Source organism: Megalobrama amblycephala, linkage group LG11, assembly GCF_018812025.1.
Source record: "Megalobrama amblycephala isolate DHTTF-2021 linkage group LG11, ASM1881202v1, whole genome shotgun sequence".
Taxonomy (NCBI): domain Eukaryota; kingdom Metazoa; phylum Chordata; class Actinopteri; order Cypriniformes; family Xenocyprididae; genus Megalobrama; species Megalobrama amblycephala.
In genome coordinates, this window is record NC_063054.1 from 28,782,356 (window position 1) to 28,803,248 (window position 20,893).

The 20,893-nt window shown below is 33.3% G+C and overlaps 1 protein-coding gene across 2 annotated transcripts in view; it reads left to right on the forward strand.

Annotated features, from left to right (window-relative positions):
• Positions 1-20,893, forward strand: part of LOC125278262 (CD2-associated protein) — a 59,629-nt gene that overhangs the window by 24,691 nt on the left and 14,045 nt on the right. The window contains exons 5-12 of one of the 2 annotated variants that reach the window (XM_048207281.1): positions 315-435; positions 1,590-1,759; positions 6,785-6,878; positions 7,399-7,493; positions 9,207-9,305; positions 9,520-9,573; positions 16,792-16,828; positions 18,889-18,951. In XM_048207281.1, coding sequence (XP_048063238.1) covers positions 315-435; positions 1,590-1,759; positions 6,785-6,878; positions 7,399-7,493; positions 9,207-9,305; positions 9,520-9,573; positions 16,792-16,828; positions 18,889-18,951 — 733 coding nt within the window. Of the gene's footprint in view, positions 1-314; positions 436-1,589; positions 1,760-6,784; positions 6,879-7,398; positions 7,494-9,206; positions 9,306-9,348; positions 9,418-9,519; positions 9,574-16,791; positions 16,829-18,888; positions 18,952-20,893 lie in introns of both variants that reach the window. The other variant, XM_048207282.1, reaches the window with a different exon arrangement.

A 20,893-nucleotide genomic window follows, 5' to 3' on the forward strand; every position in this document is an offset into this window, starting at 1 on the left:
TTATTATATCTATTCTGATAGACTTGCAGACTTGTTGAAGAAAAAAACATTATTAAAAGCAAATAAAACAATGCTTTACTTATTTCATGTTTTTCATGTGAAATATCAAAATTTATAGTGTCGTGGCACAAATTTGTCTGTAACTTGGTAGAAGCTAGATAGGTTAATAGACAAATAGCAATAGGGACAGGTTGCTTGACACCCCCTCATTTTTAAAACACAAATTAAAAAAAAAAACTATGCAAGACTACTGTCTTTTGAAATCGAGCCATTTGATCATTCCTGTATTAGTGCTGACTGCGAATGATTTTTAGGTTGAGGAGGGCTGGTGGAGCGGAAGCATGAATGGGAAGTCTGGACTCTTTCCTTCCAATTTTGTCAAAGAAGTTGACTCAACTGAAGACACAGAGACCAGCGACGTTACAGACGAGCCAGGTACCGCTCAGCTAATCCTTTGATGCATTCTCAGGGAGGGCATGTCCATACAAGAAAACACTCAACAGAAACCTTTGTTGTTTTTTTTTGTACGTTTAAGGGTGTGTGTGCACTGTGTTTTTGAGGTGTTAGACCTAGTCAAGGCATCTGCAGATAGCAAAACGTTTTGTTCATGATTTTTTTTTTTTTTTTTTTTTTTGAGGCAGTAGGCCAATTGAAGCCATATAAAATTTCGTGAAATTTTTGTGTGCACTACTGTTCAAAAGTTTGGGGGTAGTGAGTTTTTTTTTTTTTTTTTTTTTTTTTTTTTTTTTGAAAAAGAAGTACTTTTATTCAGCGTAATTATCAAAAGTGACAGTAGAGACATTTTATAATGTTACATAATATTTATATTTCAAACAAATGCTCTTCTTTTGAGCTTTATATTCATTAAATCCTGAAAAAAAAAATCTATCATGGTTTCCACAATATTGATAATAAGAAAGAAGTGTTTTAATGTTATTTGAGCACCAAATCAATTAGAATGATTTCTGAAGGATCATGTGACCCTAAAGACTGGAGTAATAGCTGCTGAAAATTCAGCTTTGCACCACAGGAACAAATTACATTTTAAAATATATTAAAATAATCAATCGAAACACTTATTTTAAATTGCTATAATATTACCTTTTACTCTATTTTTGATTGAACAACTGCACCCTTGAAAAGCGTAAGAATTTTTGAAAAAGTATAAAAGAAATTACCAAATTTAGTAGTTTAGTGTAAGTGCCCTCTGATTGGTTGCATTCTAAATCTGATAATAGGGGGATTACCAATATAAACTGGGTACTTTTTATGAGTTTTGTATGAGCAATAGAGTCTGACTGAACAAATTATTCGGGTTAGTCTTACAATCTTGAACTGATCAGTTCATGGAAAAGATCAGACTCATAAAAATGATTAATTCATAAATGGTGCTTTGCTACTACTGGCATGAACTCTCATGATCACAGAATAGCTAGTGCAGATGTCAGGATTTTTAGTTCCAATGTCATTTTTTTTTGAACTCATCCTTTAAATAATATCAGTTATTTTAGCAATGTTTACTTTGCAAGTGAAAAAGGACTTTTTAAAGCTTGTTGTGGCAGTACTCATACAGAGGTGTGTGTTCACAGATAACACAGATGGAGTGTCTAGCCCCACATCCCCTCACCCAGGCAATGGGGTCATGGCCCAGCCGAAGAAGATTATGGGCATCGGCTTTGGCGACATATTCAAAGAGGGCTCTGTAAAACTGAGAGTCTCCCAAAGAGGACCAACTGTAAATGAGGAAAAGAAAGAAAAAGTAAGTGTTGTTCTGTGCTTGACAATGTCTTTCCTTCCTGTAAACTGCAGGACCATTTCCGATCCCAATAACTTCAGCAAAGAAAGCTTTTAGTATTGCGATTGTCACGATCAAAATGAATAACATTATTTAGTAAATGGATTTCCACTCTAAACAAAAATGATATAACAAAGACGATAAATATGACCATTTAAAAGAAAAAGAAAAAAACGTTTTGTTATAGCATTTGATGGTGCCACCATCTTGCAGTACTACAACCTGTGACGTCACGAGGTTGGTTGGTTCCGTTGTGAAGATTATTATAGTTTTGACTCTGGTCTTTGATTTTCTGCTTAGTTGCTGCAATTATTACTAGTAATAGATAAACTCTAATATCTATCACCAATTAGACAACCAATAGATGGCTATTTGCAGGGAAATTCTGGGCTGATAAAAAATAGACAAACAAAAACAAACCAGGACTCCAGCAGTGAAAGAAAAGTTGTATAAAAACTTTATTGCATGGAATGCAAAAGGTTTAGAAAAGATGATGACAAAAAAGATGATAGGATTGGGATAACATTTGGAGATTATCCAACGTATGGATTGTTAAATGTGAAGTCGCGGTAAGAAACCTTTATTTTGCGGTTTGCATCAGATTTGTGGAATTACGTGTGTTTATAATGGTTGTGGTTCATTTTAATTTCTGACAATCATTTTGGCAACATATTGTATATCCAAGTGTAACTATGGAAATCTTGAGGCAGTGAGACTTTGTGTCTGAATGCGTATCGGGAAGCGAAGCGGTACTGTTTTCCATTTCAGCAGCAGTTGTGCTTGTCTTTTGCTTGTAGTACTGCAAGATGGCAATGCCCTTGCTACAAAAGCTATAACAAAGCATAATTTTTCTTTTAAATTGTTACATTTATTGTGTTTGTTATATAATTTTTTAAAAATTGAAATCCATTTACTAAATAATTTTAACTAGACTGACTTCATTTTCACTTTAAGTGTGAGTATGTGCAAGATATGGCAGTACCGATGAAGAAGGAACTCCACCGCAAAGCAATTTAGCACAAAATAGTGCCATATAAAATCATATCATTGTCTTGGCATGTATGAAAATCTGTTCTGCCCATTCCCATAGCCATGAGCAATGGAGCGTTAAAGGATAATTACATGTTTAACTGCTTTACAAGTTTTGCCAGTGATTGCTCAAGACCTTACATATAGACACAGTCTCATGGTGAGACCTTCCTTTTTAGGCAGTATGCCTCTATTTTTGGACTTCATTATTTAGGGTGGCTGGATTTTGAAGCTTTCTGGCATGGGCTAGTTCTCTTATTATCATTTGTGCTCTGCACAGCTCAAACTGTCTGGCCTTTTGTTACATCCGCAGACAGCTGGAATGCTATGCATATTTTAGTTTCTAAAAGTGAAAAGTGCATTTTGTTAAAGGAATTGTTCACTCTAAAATGAAAATTAAGTCATTGTTTACTCACCCTGGAGTTGTTTTATTGGCACATGTTCTTCTTTCTTTTTTGGACCACAAAAGGAGAAATTTAAAAACAATATCCTGCTTACACTTGTCCATATAATGGCAGTGAACAGCGACCAGCATCAAAATTGAAAAAAAAAAAAAAATGCTCACAGAATGGTTGCATGCGACATGTCATATTCTGGGGGTATGTGATAGGGTTTGGTAAGAAAAAAACAAAGAAATTTAATTATTACTTTAATTATTATTTAATGAAAAATTATCTTTTTGTGTTTCAAAAAGTAAAAAACATCATACGGCATTAGAACATCACCAGGGTATGTAAATGATGACTTATTTTTCATTTTAGTGTTTAACCTACATTACTGGAAGCGACTAGAAATGTATCAGGCTTAAAGGGGTCATGAAGTAAATTTTTTGTTTCATTTTAATATGTTCCTTGAGGCCCACTTAAATTTTTTTGCACGAAAAACATATATATATATGCAGAGAAATGCTTTTCAACCTTCATTCTGACTCTCAGTAAACAGTGCCCACTCGCTGTTGCACGTGAGCAAGTGTTTTGAAAACATTATCCATAAAAAGACAAAGCATTATGAAATTGTTTACTTGCAGTTTGCAGTATTTCCGTTTGACATTACAGATCCCACAATATCTAAACAAGCCATTTTTTGAGTTTGGTTAAAGCTGTAGTCCGTAACTTTTTTTGGTTAAAAATGATTCAAATGAGTTTTTGAGCAAGTATATAACCAGCCAGTGTTCAAAACTATCTCCTTGCCTTAGCCCGATTCACAACGGTAATCTTGTAATAATGTTTCTTAATCCGGATGGTACTGGTGGGTTTCTGCGGGAAATTCGAGCATGCAGCCGTTCGTCTTTGTGTCATTACGTCACGTCTGTTTACATTAGGGCCGCAACGATTAATCGTGATTAATCGTTAGCAAAATAAAAGTCTTGTGTTTACGTAATATATATATGTGTGTGTGTTCTGTGTATAATAATTATGTATATATAAATACACACACATTCATGTATATATATATAAGAAAAATGTTATATTTATATATAAAATATTTGTATATGTGTAATATAAAATATATATAAATATATATATTTATAATGCATGCATATATTTCTAAACTTTATATCTGTATGTGTGTGTATTTATATATACATAATTATTATACACAGAACACACACATATATATATATATATATATATATATATATATATATATATATATATATATATATATATATATATATATATATATTACGTAAACACAGACTTTTATTTTGCTAACGATTAATCGCGATTAATCGTTGCAGCCCTAGTTTACATAGAGAAGGAGTTCCAGCTAGTAGGCTATGGTGGAGGATGCTACAGGCGGCAGATCATTTATAGCCTTTTCTCACAGCAGCTGCAATAATTAAACTTATCATTTTGACTGTGGATTGTAATCCAGAAAGTTCCAAATAAGAATCATCAGTGAAAACTGGAGATTCACACGTAGTTAAAAGCAAAAGACTTCAGACTGCGGAGTGGCTACATAATTTGAAATCTACAGGTAACACTAATACACACTAAATACACACTCATACAATGCTGGTGTTGTTAACATTAACAATTTGAGAACAAAGTATAATAATAATAATTTGCATGGTTTGACGTGATCCGACCTAATCACCATTGGCAGCGCGATTTATTGTAATGCTTTTTTTCTCAGTTGGTCAGAACAAAAGTGGCAGACATGTTACTTACTTGTTCAGATGACATTTTCTGGTGAAAATTCTTATTTTGGTCATACTTTCAAGACGTAGAATCTGGTATTTCGAAGTACAGTATCCACACCGATCTGGTGACTGACAGCAAACATTAGATTAATCCGCGCTGAGGAGCCGTTCTGATGCACAACCCACGTAAAGATGATAATTCTGCAAATAACTGCAATTGCAGGTTTCAAACAGAGATGGTGACAAAGAGGCAAAACTTATTGACTGCAGCTTTAAATAAATGCTCTCTTTATTATAAGGAGCATGTGAAACTTGCAGAATGTTTTAATGGTCTTTTGACACATAAGAGTACTTTGTACCAAGGGAAATTTGATTTCTCCTATCATGACCCCTTTAAAGACAACTTCAAATCGAGATGAACGCTATTTATGTCCATTATAAATGCCCCTGAATACTTATTGTGCTTGATTCATTAGTGAAAAGATTCAAAAGTAAAAAGTTTTGTAGAAAAAAAAAAGTATTTTATATTTTATACTAAATATTTTCCAGATAATGTTTTAGTAGTTTTTTTTTAATTATTTAAAAATAAATTATTTTTTAAATTATTTTTATTATTTAATATGTGTATGTGTTGTGTATACAGTATGTTTTCTTCATAATATCATGCTTTTTATTTTTCCGCACACATTATAAGTGGATCTGTGTAAATGAATATATATAGGTGCCTTTATATTTAAGGGTCCTTTGCATTAAAAAGTATAGAAACCCTAATATAAATAATATTAACCAATAATGTCATAGCACTTGAATAATTACATTTCTCACTATATTTTCAAGTAGTAGTAATACTATTCAGAAGTTTGGGGTTTTAAAATGTATTTGAAAGTAGTCTCTTATGCTCATCCAGGCTGCATTTATTAAAAAACAACAACAACAAAACAATAAAACTGCAATATTGTGAAATATTGCAATGTAAAGTAACTGTTTTCTATGATGCAAAGCTGAATTTTCAGCAGCCATTACTCCAGTCTTTAGTGTCACAGGATCCTGCAGAAATCATTCTGATATGCCGATTTGCTGCTCAAGAAATATTTTCTTTTTATTATCAATATTTAAAATGTTTGAGTAAATAGTGATACTTTTTTTCTAGATTCTTTGATGAATAGAAAGTTCAAAAGAACAGCATTTATATTCTTTCCCTTTTAGTCAGTTTATTGCATCATTGCTGAATAAAAGTATTAATTTCTTGAAAATCTTACTGAACTTTTGAATGGTAGTGAACAACATATTAAAGTTATTAAATGCACCACAAATGACCTTCCATGTTATTTTTAAGTAATTTAGGTCTGTTTGCAGTATTAATGCATTTAACCAATACTTCCTTTCTCCCTTTTTATCACATTTTGCATCCCATTATATCATACAGATTAGTTAAATCTTCTTCTATATCTTTATCAAGAGCTCAGAGGTCATTTATTACACATCATCATGTGATGTAAGGGTTAGAGGATTTACTAAATACCTGTAGGTTTCTTACTCACTATTTGCGTACTCATTAAAAAAAAAAAAAAAAAAGAAAAGAAACAGTTGGTTTTGTGTCCTTGCGCAGGTGCACTGCAAAATTCGAGACTAAATTTGGCATGCTCTACCATTTACTCTGTACATATGTAACAGGCAACAGTGGTTGCTTACCCAGCATTCCTTTCATCCAGGCATGGCTGATCTGTCTCAGTCTGTACCTTCCAGTGTGCAACTGCGTGTGTTTGTGTGGCTGCCGTGTCAGTAAATCCATTTGTGGTTCTGCTTCATTTTAGCCAATTCCATCATTACCATCATCCACAAAATCCACCCCTTTGAGCACTCCTGAACCCCCTAAAGGAGAAAAAGAAGCAGAGAGCAAAGGAAAAGGTAAGTTCATGGGAAGGGTGATATAAAGTTGTATGTGAAAACCAAAATAAGGATAGGAGATTTCTGGAAATGGACCAGACATTAAATGCCTGAAATCCGAATGCAGTGGCTATGACTAATTGACATGAGTTTTCCTCCTCTTGGGAATCAGAAGCCCAATTTTAGATTAGCATATCTTATTTTTGGAAGTGCCTGTGCTTTACTAATGTATAATGTATTGTGAAATGCATTTTCTTATGCAAACACCATCAGATCAGGAAGTAGGAATGCTAACAGATAGCTTTCACCAGCTATTGTAGATCCCTTTAGGTGATGTTTCTATACGCACTGCCATTACTTTAGACATTAAATGATGCCTGCACAACACAAGCAGACCAAATAACTTGGCACTGTGTCACTTCAGGCACTCCACAGCTTTTTACAACAGCAGTTTTTAGTAAAAGAGTCTGCTGTTGGTACCAAAGACAAATCACTGTAACCCATGTCATGGGTATATTCTTTTTTTCTTGTCTCTCTGCAGTAAAAGAATACTGCAAGGCCACATTCCCCTATGAAGCAACTAACCAAGATGAGCTGGATTTAAAGGAGGGTGACATCATCCATGTGCTGAGTAAGGTAAGTAACAGGCAAAGAAAGTGTCTTCTCAATCACAGACATCTCTAAATAAAAAAGTAAAAAGGGAATAAGACATTTAGCTTTAGTGTTTAGCCATCATGGAGCAGTGTAAACCAGTTTTGGCTCCACCTTTTGCAGAAGCGTTCAAACCAATTAATTCTGATTGCTGATCGTGTGTTGCATTTTAGTCTGGTCTCTGAAAACGCCAAGGATTTAGGTTAGATTTGCAAACTATGCCAGAGAGGTAGATTCAATGGTACATGTTAGAATTGCATATCACACACTGTGAATATGAAGAATATTGATATCTTATGCATGAAAATTGCTGTTGTTAATGGTTTATAGGAAAAGTTCACACAAAGATGAAAATAGTCTAAACCTGTATGAGCTATAAAGCAATTTTTGCTATTACAGAGCTCTCAGATGGGGATTCTGTCGTGAAACCGTTCTGCAGTGATCAGAGACAGAGCGTTTTGTAGTGTATTCCCCAATGCATGTGTTTAAAGGTGCCCTAGAATTGAAAATTGAATTTACCTTGGTATAGTTGAATAACAAGAGTTCAGCACATGGAAATGACATACAGTGAGTCTCAAACACCATTGTTTCCTCCTTCTTATGTAAATCTCATTTGTTTAAAAGACCTCCAAAGAACAGGCGAATCTCAACATAACACTGACTGTTACGTAACAGTCGGGATCATTAATATGTACGCCCCCAATATTTGCATATGCCAGCTCATGTTCAAGGCATTACACAAGGGCAGAATGTCTGGATGTGCACAGCAGAATCATCAGACTAGGTAAGCAAGCAAGGACAATAGCGAAAAATGGCAGATGGAGCAATAATAACTGACATGATCCATGATAACATGATATTTTTAGTGATATTTGTAAATTGACGTTCTAAATGTTTCGTTAGCGTGTTGCTAATGTACTGTTAAATGTGGTTAACATTACCATTGTTTCTTACTGTATTCATGGAGACCAAAGCCATGTCGTTATTTTCATTATTAAACACTTGCAGTCTGTATAATTCATAAACACAACTTCATTCTTTATAAATTTCTCTTACAGTGTGTAATGTTAGCTTTAGCCCGTTAGCCACGGAGCATAGCCTCAAACTCATTCATAATCAAATGTAAACATCCAAATAAATACTATACTTATATAATTGGGTATGCTGCATGATAAACACTTCGTAAAGATCCATTTTGAGGGTTATATTAGCTGTGTGAACTTTGTTTATGCAATGTATTATGGAGTCGTGAGCTTGGGGCGGGGAGCGCGAGCATTTAGCTGAAACTTCACAGACACATTCAGGGGACACCTTAGACTTAAATTACATCTTGTGAAAAAGCATTCTATGGCACCTTTAATGCTATCTGCAGACACTTTGAACATTTATATGAGACTGTAGCTGTTGTATATCATACTAATGTCTTCTGTTCTGTTAGAAACATGAGGATGTGTTTGCTTTATTCAAGTTAAGACACATGGAGGCCGTTTTCAGACAGCCACCATTTGTCAAAGGCCTTGAGCAGGAAGCAGATCACAGCTGGAAAATATTTTATACATGACCACCATCTAGTGGCAAGGGATATATCTACATTTTCCATTCATAATGATGTGTATTTAAGCTTTTAAGATCTATTATTCAGAAACTGTTGTGTAGTAAGCAATTTACGTTCAGTGGTTGATGGTTTTGGTGTTTTAGGACACAGGAGAGCCAGGATGGTGGAGAGGAGAGATCAATGGCAAAGAGGGAGTTTTCCCAGACAACTTTGTAGCTCTGCTTCCTGAGACAGACAAAGAGGTAAATTTACATTCATTAATGCTGTTATTGATGTATTCCGTAGGAGACTTCATTATCCGGAAAGGAAATTGAACCACCAAATGCAGATGTGCAATTTAAAGAAAGCAGAAAGGAAAGTTGTTACCTCAAAACTACCAGTTTACAGTTACGACAAGTAAAATCTTATTTTAAAATAAACTATAATCAAAAGTTATTATTTTCTTTCTTTATACAGACACTAACATCCAAAGGCTCAATTAAAGCATCTCCTAAACAGGAACCAGAGGAGGTAAGCAATGCATATTCTTTTGTCAGAAAATTGCTTTTTGGATTACACTTTTTATTACATTTTAGATTTTTTTTTAATTATTATTTGGATTACATTTTAAATGGAAAAATATATCAGTTTTGCAGTCTTTCAGTGTATACATTTTTTTTTCTCGAGAGCATTAAGACATGATTATTTATAGATAAATAAAAATATTTCACCTTTGTGCTTTGTGTTTACTATAATAAAGTCATTAAAAACTATAACAGAAGTGAGAATTATTTAGTGACCAATTTATTTTTATTACTTTTTCCAAAGTAGCCACCAAAACCTTTTTGTTTAGACATTTATATGATCAATTGTGTAGGTCAATTGTGTCTCAACTCCTGACTGAAGAACCAAAATAAACAGCAGACAATACCAGACGATATCAAATTAACACTTGACTTTTTGTGGTTCACTGTTGGGGATTTGAGCTTGAAAGAAGCATTTAAATCAATTGCAGCCACTTATCACCATGTGTTTCACAAACACTGCTTCATTCTAGCTTTTGGGGTCTTCAAGATTACCCTGAGGGTATGTATTTAACCACATTTTGGCAAACTGTGGAACAGGCCCACTTTTTATTGTGAGGAGCACATTGTTTGATCAAAGAACCAGCTATCATCACTAGGGAACAAACAGAGGGTTTGTGCGTGCAAAAGTTATGCTCTGCCACATCCATTTTCCGGAGAAATTCTCTGAAACCTCATATCCCTCCACTGAATGGGGTCATGGGTTGATATGCTCCCAGCATAAGTGTTTTTCTTTTTTACTTTCTTTTTTTTTTTTTTTTTAAATCATTTTCATTTCCAACCTGATTAGCCTGAATGATTGTCTTTGTGCTGCTTCAGTGAGAATGTGATGAGCTGAAGCTCATGTGATTGGTTGCGGAGGTCAGCGAGCAGTTCATGAAGATGTGAAAGTGTTCATTTCTTCAACGGACTCTAGGGAGCCCATGATCAATCCTTTATCCTATAAGCATCCTGTCAGATGACAAGGCAGTGATCTCTGTATCAGGAAATAAGGGGCAGAGGGCATTTACACAAAGGCAATGTCTGTAAATTGTTGTTGATTATAGTGCATTTTAATAAACAGTACCCAAGATGTGGTAATACCACAATTATGTATGTGTGTGTGTGTATATATATATATATATATATATATATATATATATATATATATATATATATATATACACATGTGTGTGTGTGTGTATGTATATATATATATGTATATATATATATATATATATATATATATATATATATATATATATATATATATATATATATATATATATATATATATATATATATATATATACAGGGAGTGCAGAATTATTAGGCAAGTTGATTTTCTGATCATATTTTTTTTCCAAGCACATTTTACCAATTCCAATCCACATCAATCTTAATATCTAATATTAATATTGTTTTTAATCATTTATAAGTGATATATAATTGTTCATGAAGGCTGGAAATGAAAAATGCCTTATATTCAGGTGTGCAGAATTATTAGGCAGGTTTTCTTTTACAGGCAAAATGAGCCAAAAAAGAGATTTAACTCAGACTGAAAAGTCAGAAATTATTAAATACTCATGAGAAGGACGCAATACTAATTCAATACTAGAAATTGCAAAGTTAAAGCATGACTAATGGACAGAAAAATGCTCACTGGGTCAGCGGGGTCAAACAAAAACAGCTGGAGAAGCAAAGACACATGTTAACTGCAAAATAATTCAGAATTAAGGTGAAGAATTAAGTGTGAAACAATCAGGAACCCTTTAGTCTCCAGCAACACCATTTTCCAGAACTGCAACCTACCTGGAGTCTCCAGAAGTGCAAGGTGTCAGGATCTCAGAGACTTACGTTAGCTAAAGAATCCTAAAAAATAACCCACTCTTAATAAGAATCACAAGCTGAAGTGTTATAAAATAGATGAAGACTGGGTTTTTATAGGCCTTATAGACAGACAGCTTGAGAGTGACTCCTGAAGGACCAGCACCACATCCTCTTGTACCACTGTTTGAAGAATTTATCTTCCAGAATCTGGCAGTAAAGTGTGGGAGTTCACTTTTAGTCCATCTCTTATCCTGAAATGTCCGTCTTGCAGAGATGGACTAAAACTGATCTTCCAAAACTTACTGCCAGATTCTGGAAGATGAATTCTTCAAACAGTGGTACAAGAGATTGTGGTGCTGGTCCTTCAGGAGTCACTCTCAAGCTGTCTGTCTATAAGGCCTATAAAAACCCAGTCTTCATCTATTTTATAACACTTCAGCTTGTGATTTTTATTAAGAGTGGGTTATTTTTTAGGATTCTTTAGCTAACGTAAGTCTCTGAGATCCTGACACCTTGCACTTCTGGAGACTCCAGGTAGGTTGCAGTTCTGGAAAATGGTGTTGCTGGAGACTAAAGGGTTCCTGATTGTTTCACACTTAATTCTTCACCTTAATTCTGAATTATTTTGCAGTTAACATGTGTCTTTGCTTCTCCAGCTGTTTTTGTTTGACCCCGCTGACCCAGTGAGCATTTTTCTGTCCATTAGTCATGCTTTAACTTTGCAATTTCTAGTATTGAATTAGTATTGCGTCCTTCTCATGAGTATTTAATAATTTCTGACTTTTCAGTCTGAGTTAAATCTCTTTTTTGGCTCATTTTGCCTGTAAAAGAAAACCTGCCTAATAATTCTGCACACCTGAATATAGGGCATTTTTCATTTCCAGCCTTCATGAACAATTATATATCACTTATAAATGATTAAAAACAATATTAATAGTAGTTATTAAGATTGATGTGGATTGGAATTGGTAAAATGTGCTTGGAAAAAAAATATGATCAGAAAATCAACTTGCCTAATAATTCTGCACTCCCTGTATATATATATATATATATATATATATATATATATATATATATATATATATATATATATATATATATATATATATATATATATATATATATATATATATACTATTCAGACATTTTTTTATATTTTTTCATATATTTTTACAAGTGGGTGCAGGACACTGTAGTTAATTTATGTAAGTAAGGATAGCAAAATAAAGTAAACTGTGACATATTATACCTAAAAATTCTTCATACAGTGGACTACCAGTATAATTGATAAATTGGAACCAAAAATTATTCAGACACTTTGACCTGACCATGTTTTCTGACATAATTAAGATTAATTGTTCTGACACATTTATACAGGTGGAGCTGGGGAAGGGGAAGGGTTTTCAAAAGGGCTGCAGATGAAACCGGAACCAATCAGGTTGTGCCATGTAGTTAATTATGTAATTGTCAGCAGGTTTTGTTAAAGTTTTGTTATATGAGCCACATAAGTGGTGTCCCAGTTCAGAGGCTGCAGCTTTCGAAGCCCACGAAGGTCAGACCGAGCGTTGTTCTGTCTACGGAGGATTGTTCTTGTTGCCTAGCGACTGTGACAGCTGCCATTGAGTGGCAGTTTGAACTGGACTTTTTTGAAAGTTACATTAAACTGTCTGAAAACAAAACAGGATTCACAAACTGTATTTTATATTACAGTAAGCTGAAACCCAATACTTATGTTTAATAGTGTAATTTGGCCATTCAAAAAAAAATCCTGTCATCACTGGCATGCAATGAATTCTGGGCTCGGCAAGGCTGCGAAGGATCCATTTGGACGCAGTCAGCTTTCGAAGGATGCACAGCTCTAGAGTTTCATGATAGAACTTGGTATATATATTGCATAAATTGACTGGTTTACACACATCAGCCTTGGCATTGAACTGGAAATGGATTTTTTTTTTTTTAATGAAATGGTAAACATTTGAATATACAGTTCTTTTTTGTCATTTTTGCATTTGAACAGAAATGCTCTTGAAAAGAGTTACAATCTGCAGGATTTGGCTATTTTTCTCTGTTTGCTGTGAGCAATTGAACCCCTCAGCCCTCTTTTTTTTTTTTTTTTTTTTTTTCAAGGTATGTTTCTGATGTTAAGGGAGAGGAAATTGTTTTGCCTTTCTTTGACTCCAAACAGATTTCTTCATAGATAGGGTTGGTTAGAAACAGTCTTAAGTCTAATTTCTTCTAAATCGTGAGCTGTTAAGATTGCTTGAGCTGCCTGTGACCGTAATTTAACCAAATGTATTACCCTAAGATCTCACATCAGTGTAATTCCTGTAGTAAATAGGCATTTAAGCTGCATCTACAGGTTGATTTACAGAGAGGACCCATTATAGTAATCATTCCTGCTTTGCCATTTATAACACAGGCTGAGCACTGAATGAATTCTTAATATATATACAGTACAGTCCAAAAGTTTGGAACCACTAAGATTTTTAATGTTTTTAAAAGAAGTTTCGTCTGCTCACCAAGGCTACATTTATTTAATTAAAAATACAGTAAAAAACAGTAATATTGTGAAATATTATTACAATTTAAAATAACTGTTTTCTATTTGAATATATTTCACAAAGTAATTTATTCCTGTGATGGCAAAGCTGAATTTTCAGCATCATTACTCCAGTCTTCAGTGTCACATGATCCTTCAGAAATCATTCTAATATGCTGATCTGCTGCTCAAGAAACATTTAATGTGTACAATTGTACAAAATATTTGTGTACAATATTTTTTTTCAGGATTATTTGATGAATAGAAAGTTCAAAAGAACAGTGTTTATCTGAAATCTAATCTTTTGTAACATTATAAATGTCTTTACTGCCACTTTTGATTGCTTTAATGCATCCTTGCTGAATAAAAGTATTCATTTCTTTAATTTCTTTAAAAAAAAATAAAAATAAAAATTCTTACTGACCCCAAACTTTTGAACGGTAGTGTATAATGCTACAGAAGCTTTGTATTTCAGATAAATGCTGTTCTTTTGAACTTTCTATTCATCAAGGAATCCTGAAAAAAAAAAAAGTACACAACTGTTTTCAACATTGAAAATAATCATAAATGTTTATTGAGCAGCAAATCAGCATATTAGAATGATTTCTGAAGGATCATGTGACACTGAAGACTGGAGTAACGATGCTGAAAATTCAGCTTTGCATCACAGGAATAAATTACTTTGTGAAATATATTTAAATAGTACACAGTTATTTTAAATTGTAATAATATTTCACAATATTACAGTTTTTTACTGTATTTTGAATTAAATAAATGTAGCCTTGGTGAGCAGACGAAACTTCTTTTAAAAACATTAAAAATCTTAGTGGTTCCAAACTTTTGGACTGTACTGTATATTATATTATATTATATTATATTATTATTATTATTTTTTTTTAGTTGAACAGTCAAATACATTGCAATGAAACAATTATCAGTACATTTCATAAACATTATTTATATATAAATATTAAGAAGTTTAAAAACACTTTTTAATTTAAAATACACGTGTTTGGTAGTATAAAGTACTATCTATTTTATTTGCTCAATTTCTTTGGTTTTTCCAGTGAGATTTCTTTTTTTAATTAAACATAAGTGTGACTTAAAATGCCCCTATTATGCTTTTTCAAATATTACCTTTCATATCTGAATTAGAAATTCAGATATGTTAATGGTCATTTTGTTTCCGGCACACACTGTAAGCAGTAGACTAATCACAACGGACCACTCATATCAGAGTCGGCTCACAGAAAGGAGGAGTTTAGAGAAACTGAATTTCTTAAATTTTTTTTTTTTTTTTTTTTTTAGATTCTTTGAGAAATGAGGTGATATGAAATGTATATTATGAGATATGCATGTATGTATATATGAGACATCCAAAAAAATTAGGAATCATTAAAATAGCATAATAGGGGCACATTAGAACAGTAAGGTGAGTGGGACAGAGGTTCATTTCGAAAGTAGTTGCCTGGCATAATACACCCTTTCTAAAATCCAATAAATATATATAATATAATATTTAATAAATGCCTTAAATATATAAATCACTTAAATTAAAAAGTTATTAGGGGTTTAAATTATGAAATTCGTTCTTGTATAATTCTTTAGAGTGTGGCAGAACCCTTATATGATCATCTTAATCGGCATTCGTGTATAGTTGGTCATGCATAAGTGAATGAATTTCAGATTCATGTACATGAAAGAGTTCATGCATGTTTTGACATTCTCATAAATTATACATATCAATGTCAGTTGCAAGTGTTGATCTGTGACTGTTTTGTTGGATGAATTCTCGCTCATGCTGTGATACATGTGCTAAATGAGGTGATTTATTCTGATAATCAGTGCAGCCGATTCATTGGCGCTGGAGTCTTCAGATCCTCCATCAAAGAGGAGGCTGGGGGATTTCCAGCCTCAGCCATTTCATGTGTTTCAGTTCCTGCTGATTTTGGTTTGTTGAGCTTTTCAGGATCTTGTTTTAGTTGTTATTCAGAATTTAGGGGTTATGTTAGCTTGACGTGTGAACTGGCTAGGGTTGGGAATCGAATCAGATACTTAAAATCAGGAATTGGATGCTTATTATAAAATTAAAATGTTGATTCTTCTTATCGTTTCCTGTGTGCGCATTTCAATGTGGTTTTAAATCATTCAAATGGAAGAAGATGCAAAAAAAAGAACTCAGTTTGGCACTCACATGCTGTTTGCTGTGCGCACAAAAAGCCACCTCTCATATAATGCACGAATACTGAATTAAGTTCTCTGTTTTTTGCGCTTTTTGCCTGTCAGTGACCTTCAAGATATGCTAGTTGACATTCGATTATTAGCTTATTATCAGCTGACATGATTTGATGGGCCTTGACAGTGGTACTTGAAGGGAACATGCCAATATGTCTGCATTGGTATGTGAGTGGATTATAACTGGTGGAAGATGAGGTCATAATAAGGTCTATTGCATCCATTTAGAAAAAAGATGAAAGTGAATTGTCATTTCATGCTAACTTTAATGACAGCAGCACTCAAGTTCAATGAACTAACATTTGTGTAAAACCATGTTCTCCAGTATAATTTGAGAATGATCCAAATTGCATCTTCTGCTTCAGTTGGAAGCAAAATCATCTGACGTTCTTTCAGTTCTCATTATCAAAGTCACACATTTTCTTGTTTGACCTAGAAACAATGCACAATGTTAAATATTCCTTATTCATTTTATGTCTCAAAATATAATTTGTTTGCCTTTTTAACAATCTTAAAGTTTTATTACCAGATTATAAATCCCAGATTTTCAATGCATTCTCATATTTTGCTGTTTCTTCACAGAAGCCAAAGAAGCCCCCACCGCCATCCAAAACCACAGGTATGATATCCCATCTTCAACATGCCATTTCACATCTCACTGATTGCATGAATTTGATACATCCCTTCACTCTTTTCTTTTCATTTCAAGCTGCTGTGAGACCACTGAGGTATAAAAAGAGCTTAAAGTGTCATCATACTCATCCTGGTTGCTGATAATGCTCGATGACTCTCTCACAATCATATATGATAAGAGCCACAAAAGCCCTGTGATCAGTTTAAAACTCATTGTCATCAAACATCTTTCGCTTGTTTTTGCCTGTCAGTGACCTTGTAGATTCAAAATATGCTGGTTGATGTTCGATTGTTAGCTGCAGGCAGCTGACATGATTTGATGGGTCTTGACAGAGGTACTTGAAGGGAACTTGCCAATATGTCTGCATCGGAACGAGTGGATAATAACTGGTGCAAGATGGCATATTGATTTAAGCTCCTCTGTGGTTTTCAGAGAATTATTCTGGTGTATTCTGAGAAGATTATAGGTGATGCAAGATAATTTGGCATATTTCATTATGGTATTGAATACAAAGACCATGCCTGCTCACACACCCACAGCAGCATATTGAAAATTAATGTTTTTAGCTTAAGTCGCGGTAAGGATAGATTTTCATCATTTTATATTTCTTGTGTTTTATGGGGGATTCCTTTGTAGCCATGTCTTACAGCGGCTGCATGAATTTATTTTTATGAACACCATCACAAATATGTTTTTGTGTGTGTGTGTGTGTGTGTGTGTGTGTGTGTGTGTATATATATATATATATATATATATATATATATATATATATATATATATATATATATATATATATATATATATATATATATATATATATATATATAATTTACAATTATTTATTTTACAATTATTTTATTTTATTTAATTTAATTCAATTTAAAATAATTAATACAATTTTTTTTATTAAATTTGATTGTATTTTGATTTGATTTAGTTTCATAAAATATTTTTATTTTATTTTATTACAATTTTTTATTTATTATTTTATAATAAAGCTTTAATATAATTTCATGGCAGCTATAAATTCATAATTTTCCAGAAAACAGTGTCATTTGTTTATAATATTATTTTGGTTATCTATGTTAAGCAGCTATATAACTGTACTTTTATATTTTATACATCCTATACACCACTGAAATATTCAGGTTTATAAGATTAAATAAGTAAAATGATTAAATGATTAAATAATGTAAGGGGGTATTAGTAGTTAGTAGATGGTATATTTGATGGCAACCCTGTCGATCAAGACGTATTAGTTGTCTAGCTGTAAATAGGGTCTAATGATATACAACGTTCTAAAAACTGAAAAGATTTTCATTGCATTTTTCACGTACAGTTGACAACATTGTCAAAACAATCCCTGTTAACACAGATCCGCAAAAACGCCCAACAATGCTTTATTATTCACTCCAGGCCAGTAGTGGGCGATGTCAATTTGTAAATAAACACTACAAGCCTATAGATTGACTGCAGCGTTTTCAAAAATACGCGGTTTTGTAATTTACACAGACAAAACAGCAGTATCATCTTCAAAAAAGTTTTCAAAAGTTTGACTTTTCAGGCCCGCAAAATACTATTGTCATGTAAATGAATGGCCAAAATGCATACAAAGTTTTCTGTTTTTAATTGAAAATGGTTTTGTATAAACAGCCCCTAAGACTGATGCAACAACTACCAAGTGACCGGGACAAAATCATGTGATCTGGCAATGCAGATGTGAAGTCTTATAATGCAGCTGTAATACAGTCAGTCACACCTGTTTTCTGCAAAACATGCAAACAAAAAAGCGGATGTTATGCATCAAAGGAGACCGCATCATCCCAATTGCTTTATAGAAAGCTTGCAGAGGGTTGCAAAGATTTGGTCTGTCTTTACAACCCACACAGGAAATGCAAGTCATTGACTGTATGTTTCCTATTCTGTTCAAGTGTCTGTCTCAGAAGTTGTTTTGTTCTTTTATCTGCCATATCTAGAGCCGCTCTCTCTGCATTGTAGTTCATTAAAACATATTGTTAACTCGGACAATATGCTTCGTTTCTCAGTCCTGAAACCTGAGGCCCCCAGTGTGGACAAGAAGCAACCGCAGCCACGGCCTGAAGATAAAGGTAAGAGAGGGTTAACTGCCCAATTCCTGTTATACCACAAATTTACCTTGCTGGCTGTAGTGACACACACTTTGAAGAATGAAATTGCTATTGAAGAGCATTCATGTTGGTTATTATGAAACAATGAATAGCTATTAACAAACCACTATAATAATTCCAGTTTTAACATGTTCCAAAATTATCAAGGCTCTGATTTGTTAATTTATTTTTATTCAGTTTTTCATTTGCTGAGAGTTTGTGTAACCGGAGGAGAGAATCTCATGAACACTGCGTCACAATGCAACTAGGTTGCTAAAAGCATAAGCTGTATGTGCGCTGCAAGAGTCTGACATCACAGCACTCTCAATGTAGACATCTTTGTTGATTTTGATAATAGATTTGAATTAAATAGATTAATAATGATCAAAAGTTACAGTAAAGACATTTCTAATGTCATTTCTAAAAAACAAAAAAACAATTCTATTTCAAAGATGCTGTTCTTTTAAACTTTCTATTTATCATTCTGGGTGAGCATAATGGCCCGCTCACACCAAGAACGATAACTGTAAAGTAGGGCTGTCAAACGATTAATCACGATTAATCGCATACAAAATAAAAGTTTGAGTTTGTATAATATATGTGTGAGTAATGTGTGTAATTAATATGTATATATAAATACACACAAATTAATGTATATATTTAAGAGAAATATGTTATTTATGAATAAAAAATGTATTTATATATATATAATATAAATTATATAAAAATATAAATAAATACATATACTTGTAAATATTTCTCAAATATATACATGGATGTGTTTGTATTTATATATACATAATAATTACACACAGTACACCCACATATATTAGGCAAACTCAAACTTTTATTTTGTATGTGATTAATCGTGATTAATCGTTTGACAGCCCTACTGTAAAGATAAACTATAACAAAGTATAGTATATTACTGTCCTAAGTATATTACTGTCCATGCCAGCATATCGTTTTGCAGGATTCTGATTGGCCCTCAATGTTTTTATCTTTCATCAGCTGGAAAAAATCATCCTGAAAGTGATTCCAACAATATCGTTTCTCTGTGCGGTTGTTGTTACTCTTATATTTAGATTTTTTAAAATTATATCAGTATTGTTATGGATATCGTCCTTGGTGTGACCGGGCCTTAAAGGGTTAGTTCACCCAATAATGAAATTTCTGTCATTAAGTACTCATCCTCATGTCATTTTACACCCGTAAGACCTTCGTGAAATCCGATAGCTGTTTGATTCCTCAATAGACAGCAATTTAACAGCCACTTTCAAGGTCCAGAAAGGTAATAAAGACATCGTTAAAATGGTCGATGTGACTACAGTGGTTCAACCTTAATTTTATGAAGCGACGAGAATACTTTTTGTGTGTAAAATATCTTCTGTTATGTGTCATTCTGCTATGCTGTTTACGTCCAGCACTCCCAGGTTCTATGTCTGAATACTGGCTCAGTATTGGCCATAACTGATCACATGAGCAGCACGACGCATGCATGTGATGCTGACGCAGGAGCCGGCCAATAATTCTGACTTAGAACCTGGAAGCGCTGAATGTAAACAGCAAAGCAGAATGACACAGAACGGAAGATATTGTTGAATAAAGTCATTATTTTTGTTTTGTTTTTGTGCACAAAAAGTATTCTCATCGCTTCATAAAATTTAAGGTTAAACCATTGCAGTCACATCGACCATTTTAACAAGTTCCTTTCTAGACCTTTAAAGTGGTTGTTATATTGCTGTCTATTGAGGAGTCAGATTTCATCAAAAATATCTTAATTTGTGTTACGAAGATGAACGAAGGTTTTGCAGGTTTGGAACGACATGAGTAAATGATGACAGAATTTTCATTTTTGGATGAACTATTCCTTTAAGAGCCTTCTTTCAGAAACATTAAAAAATCGGTTACGCATTTGTTAAGT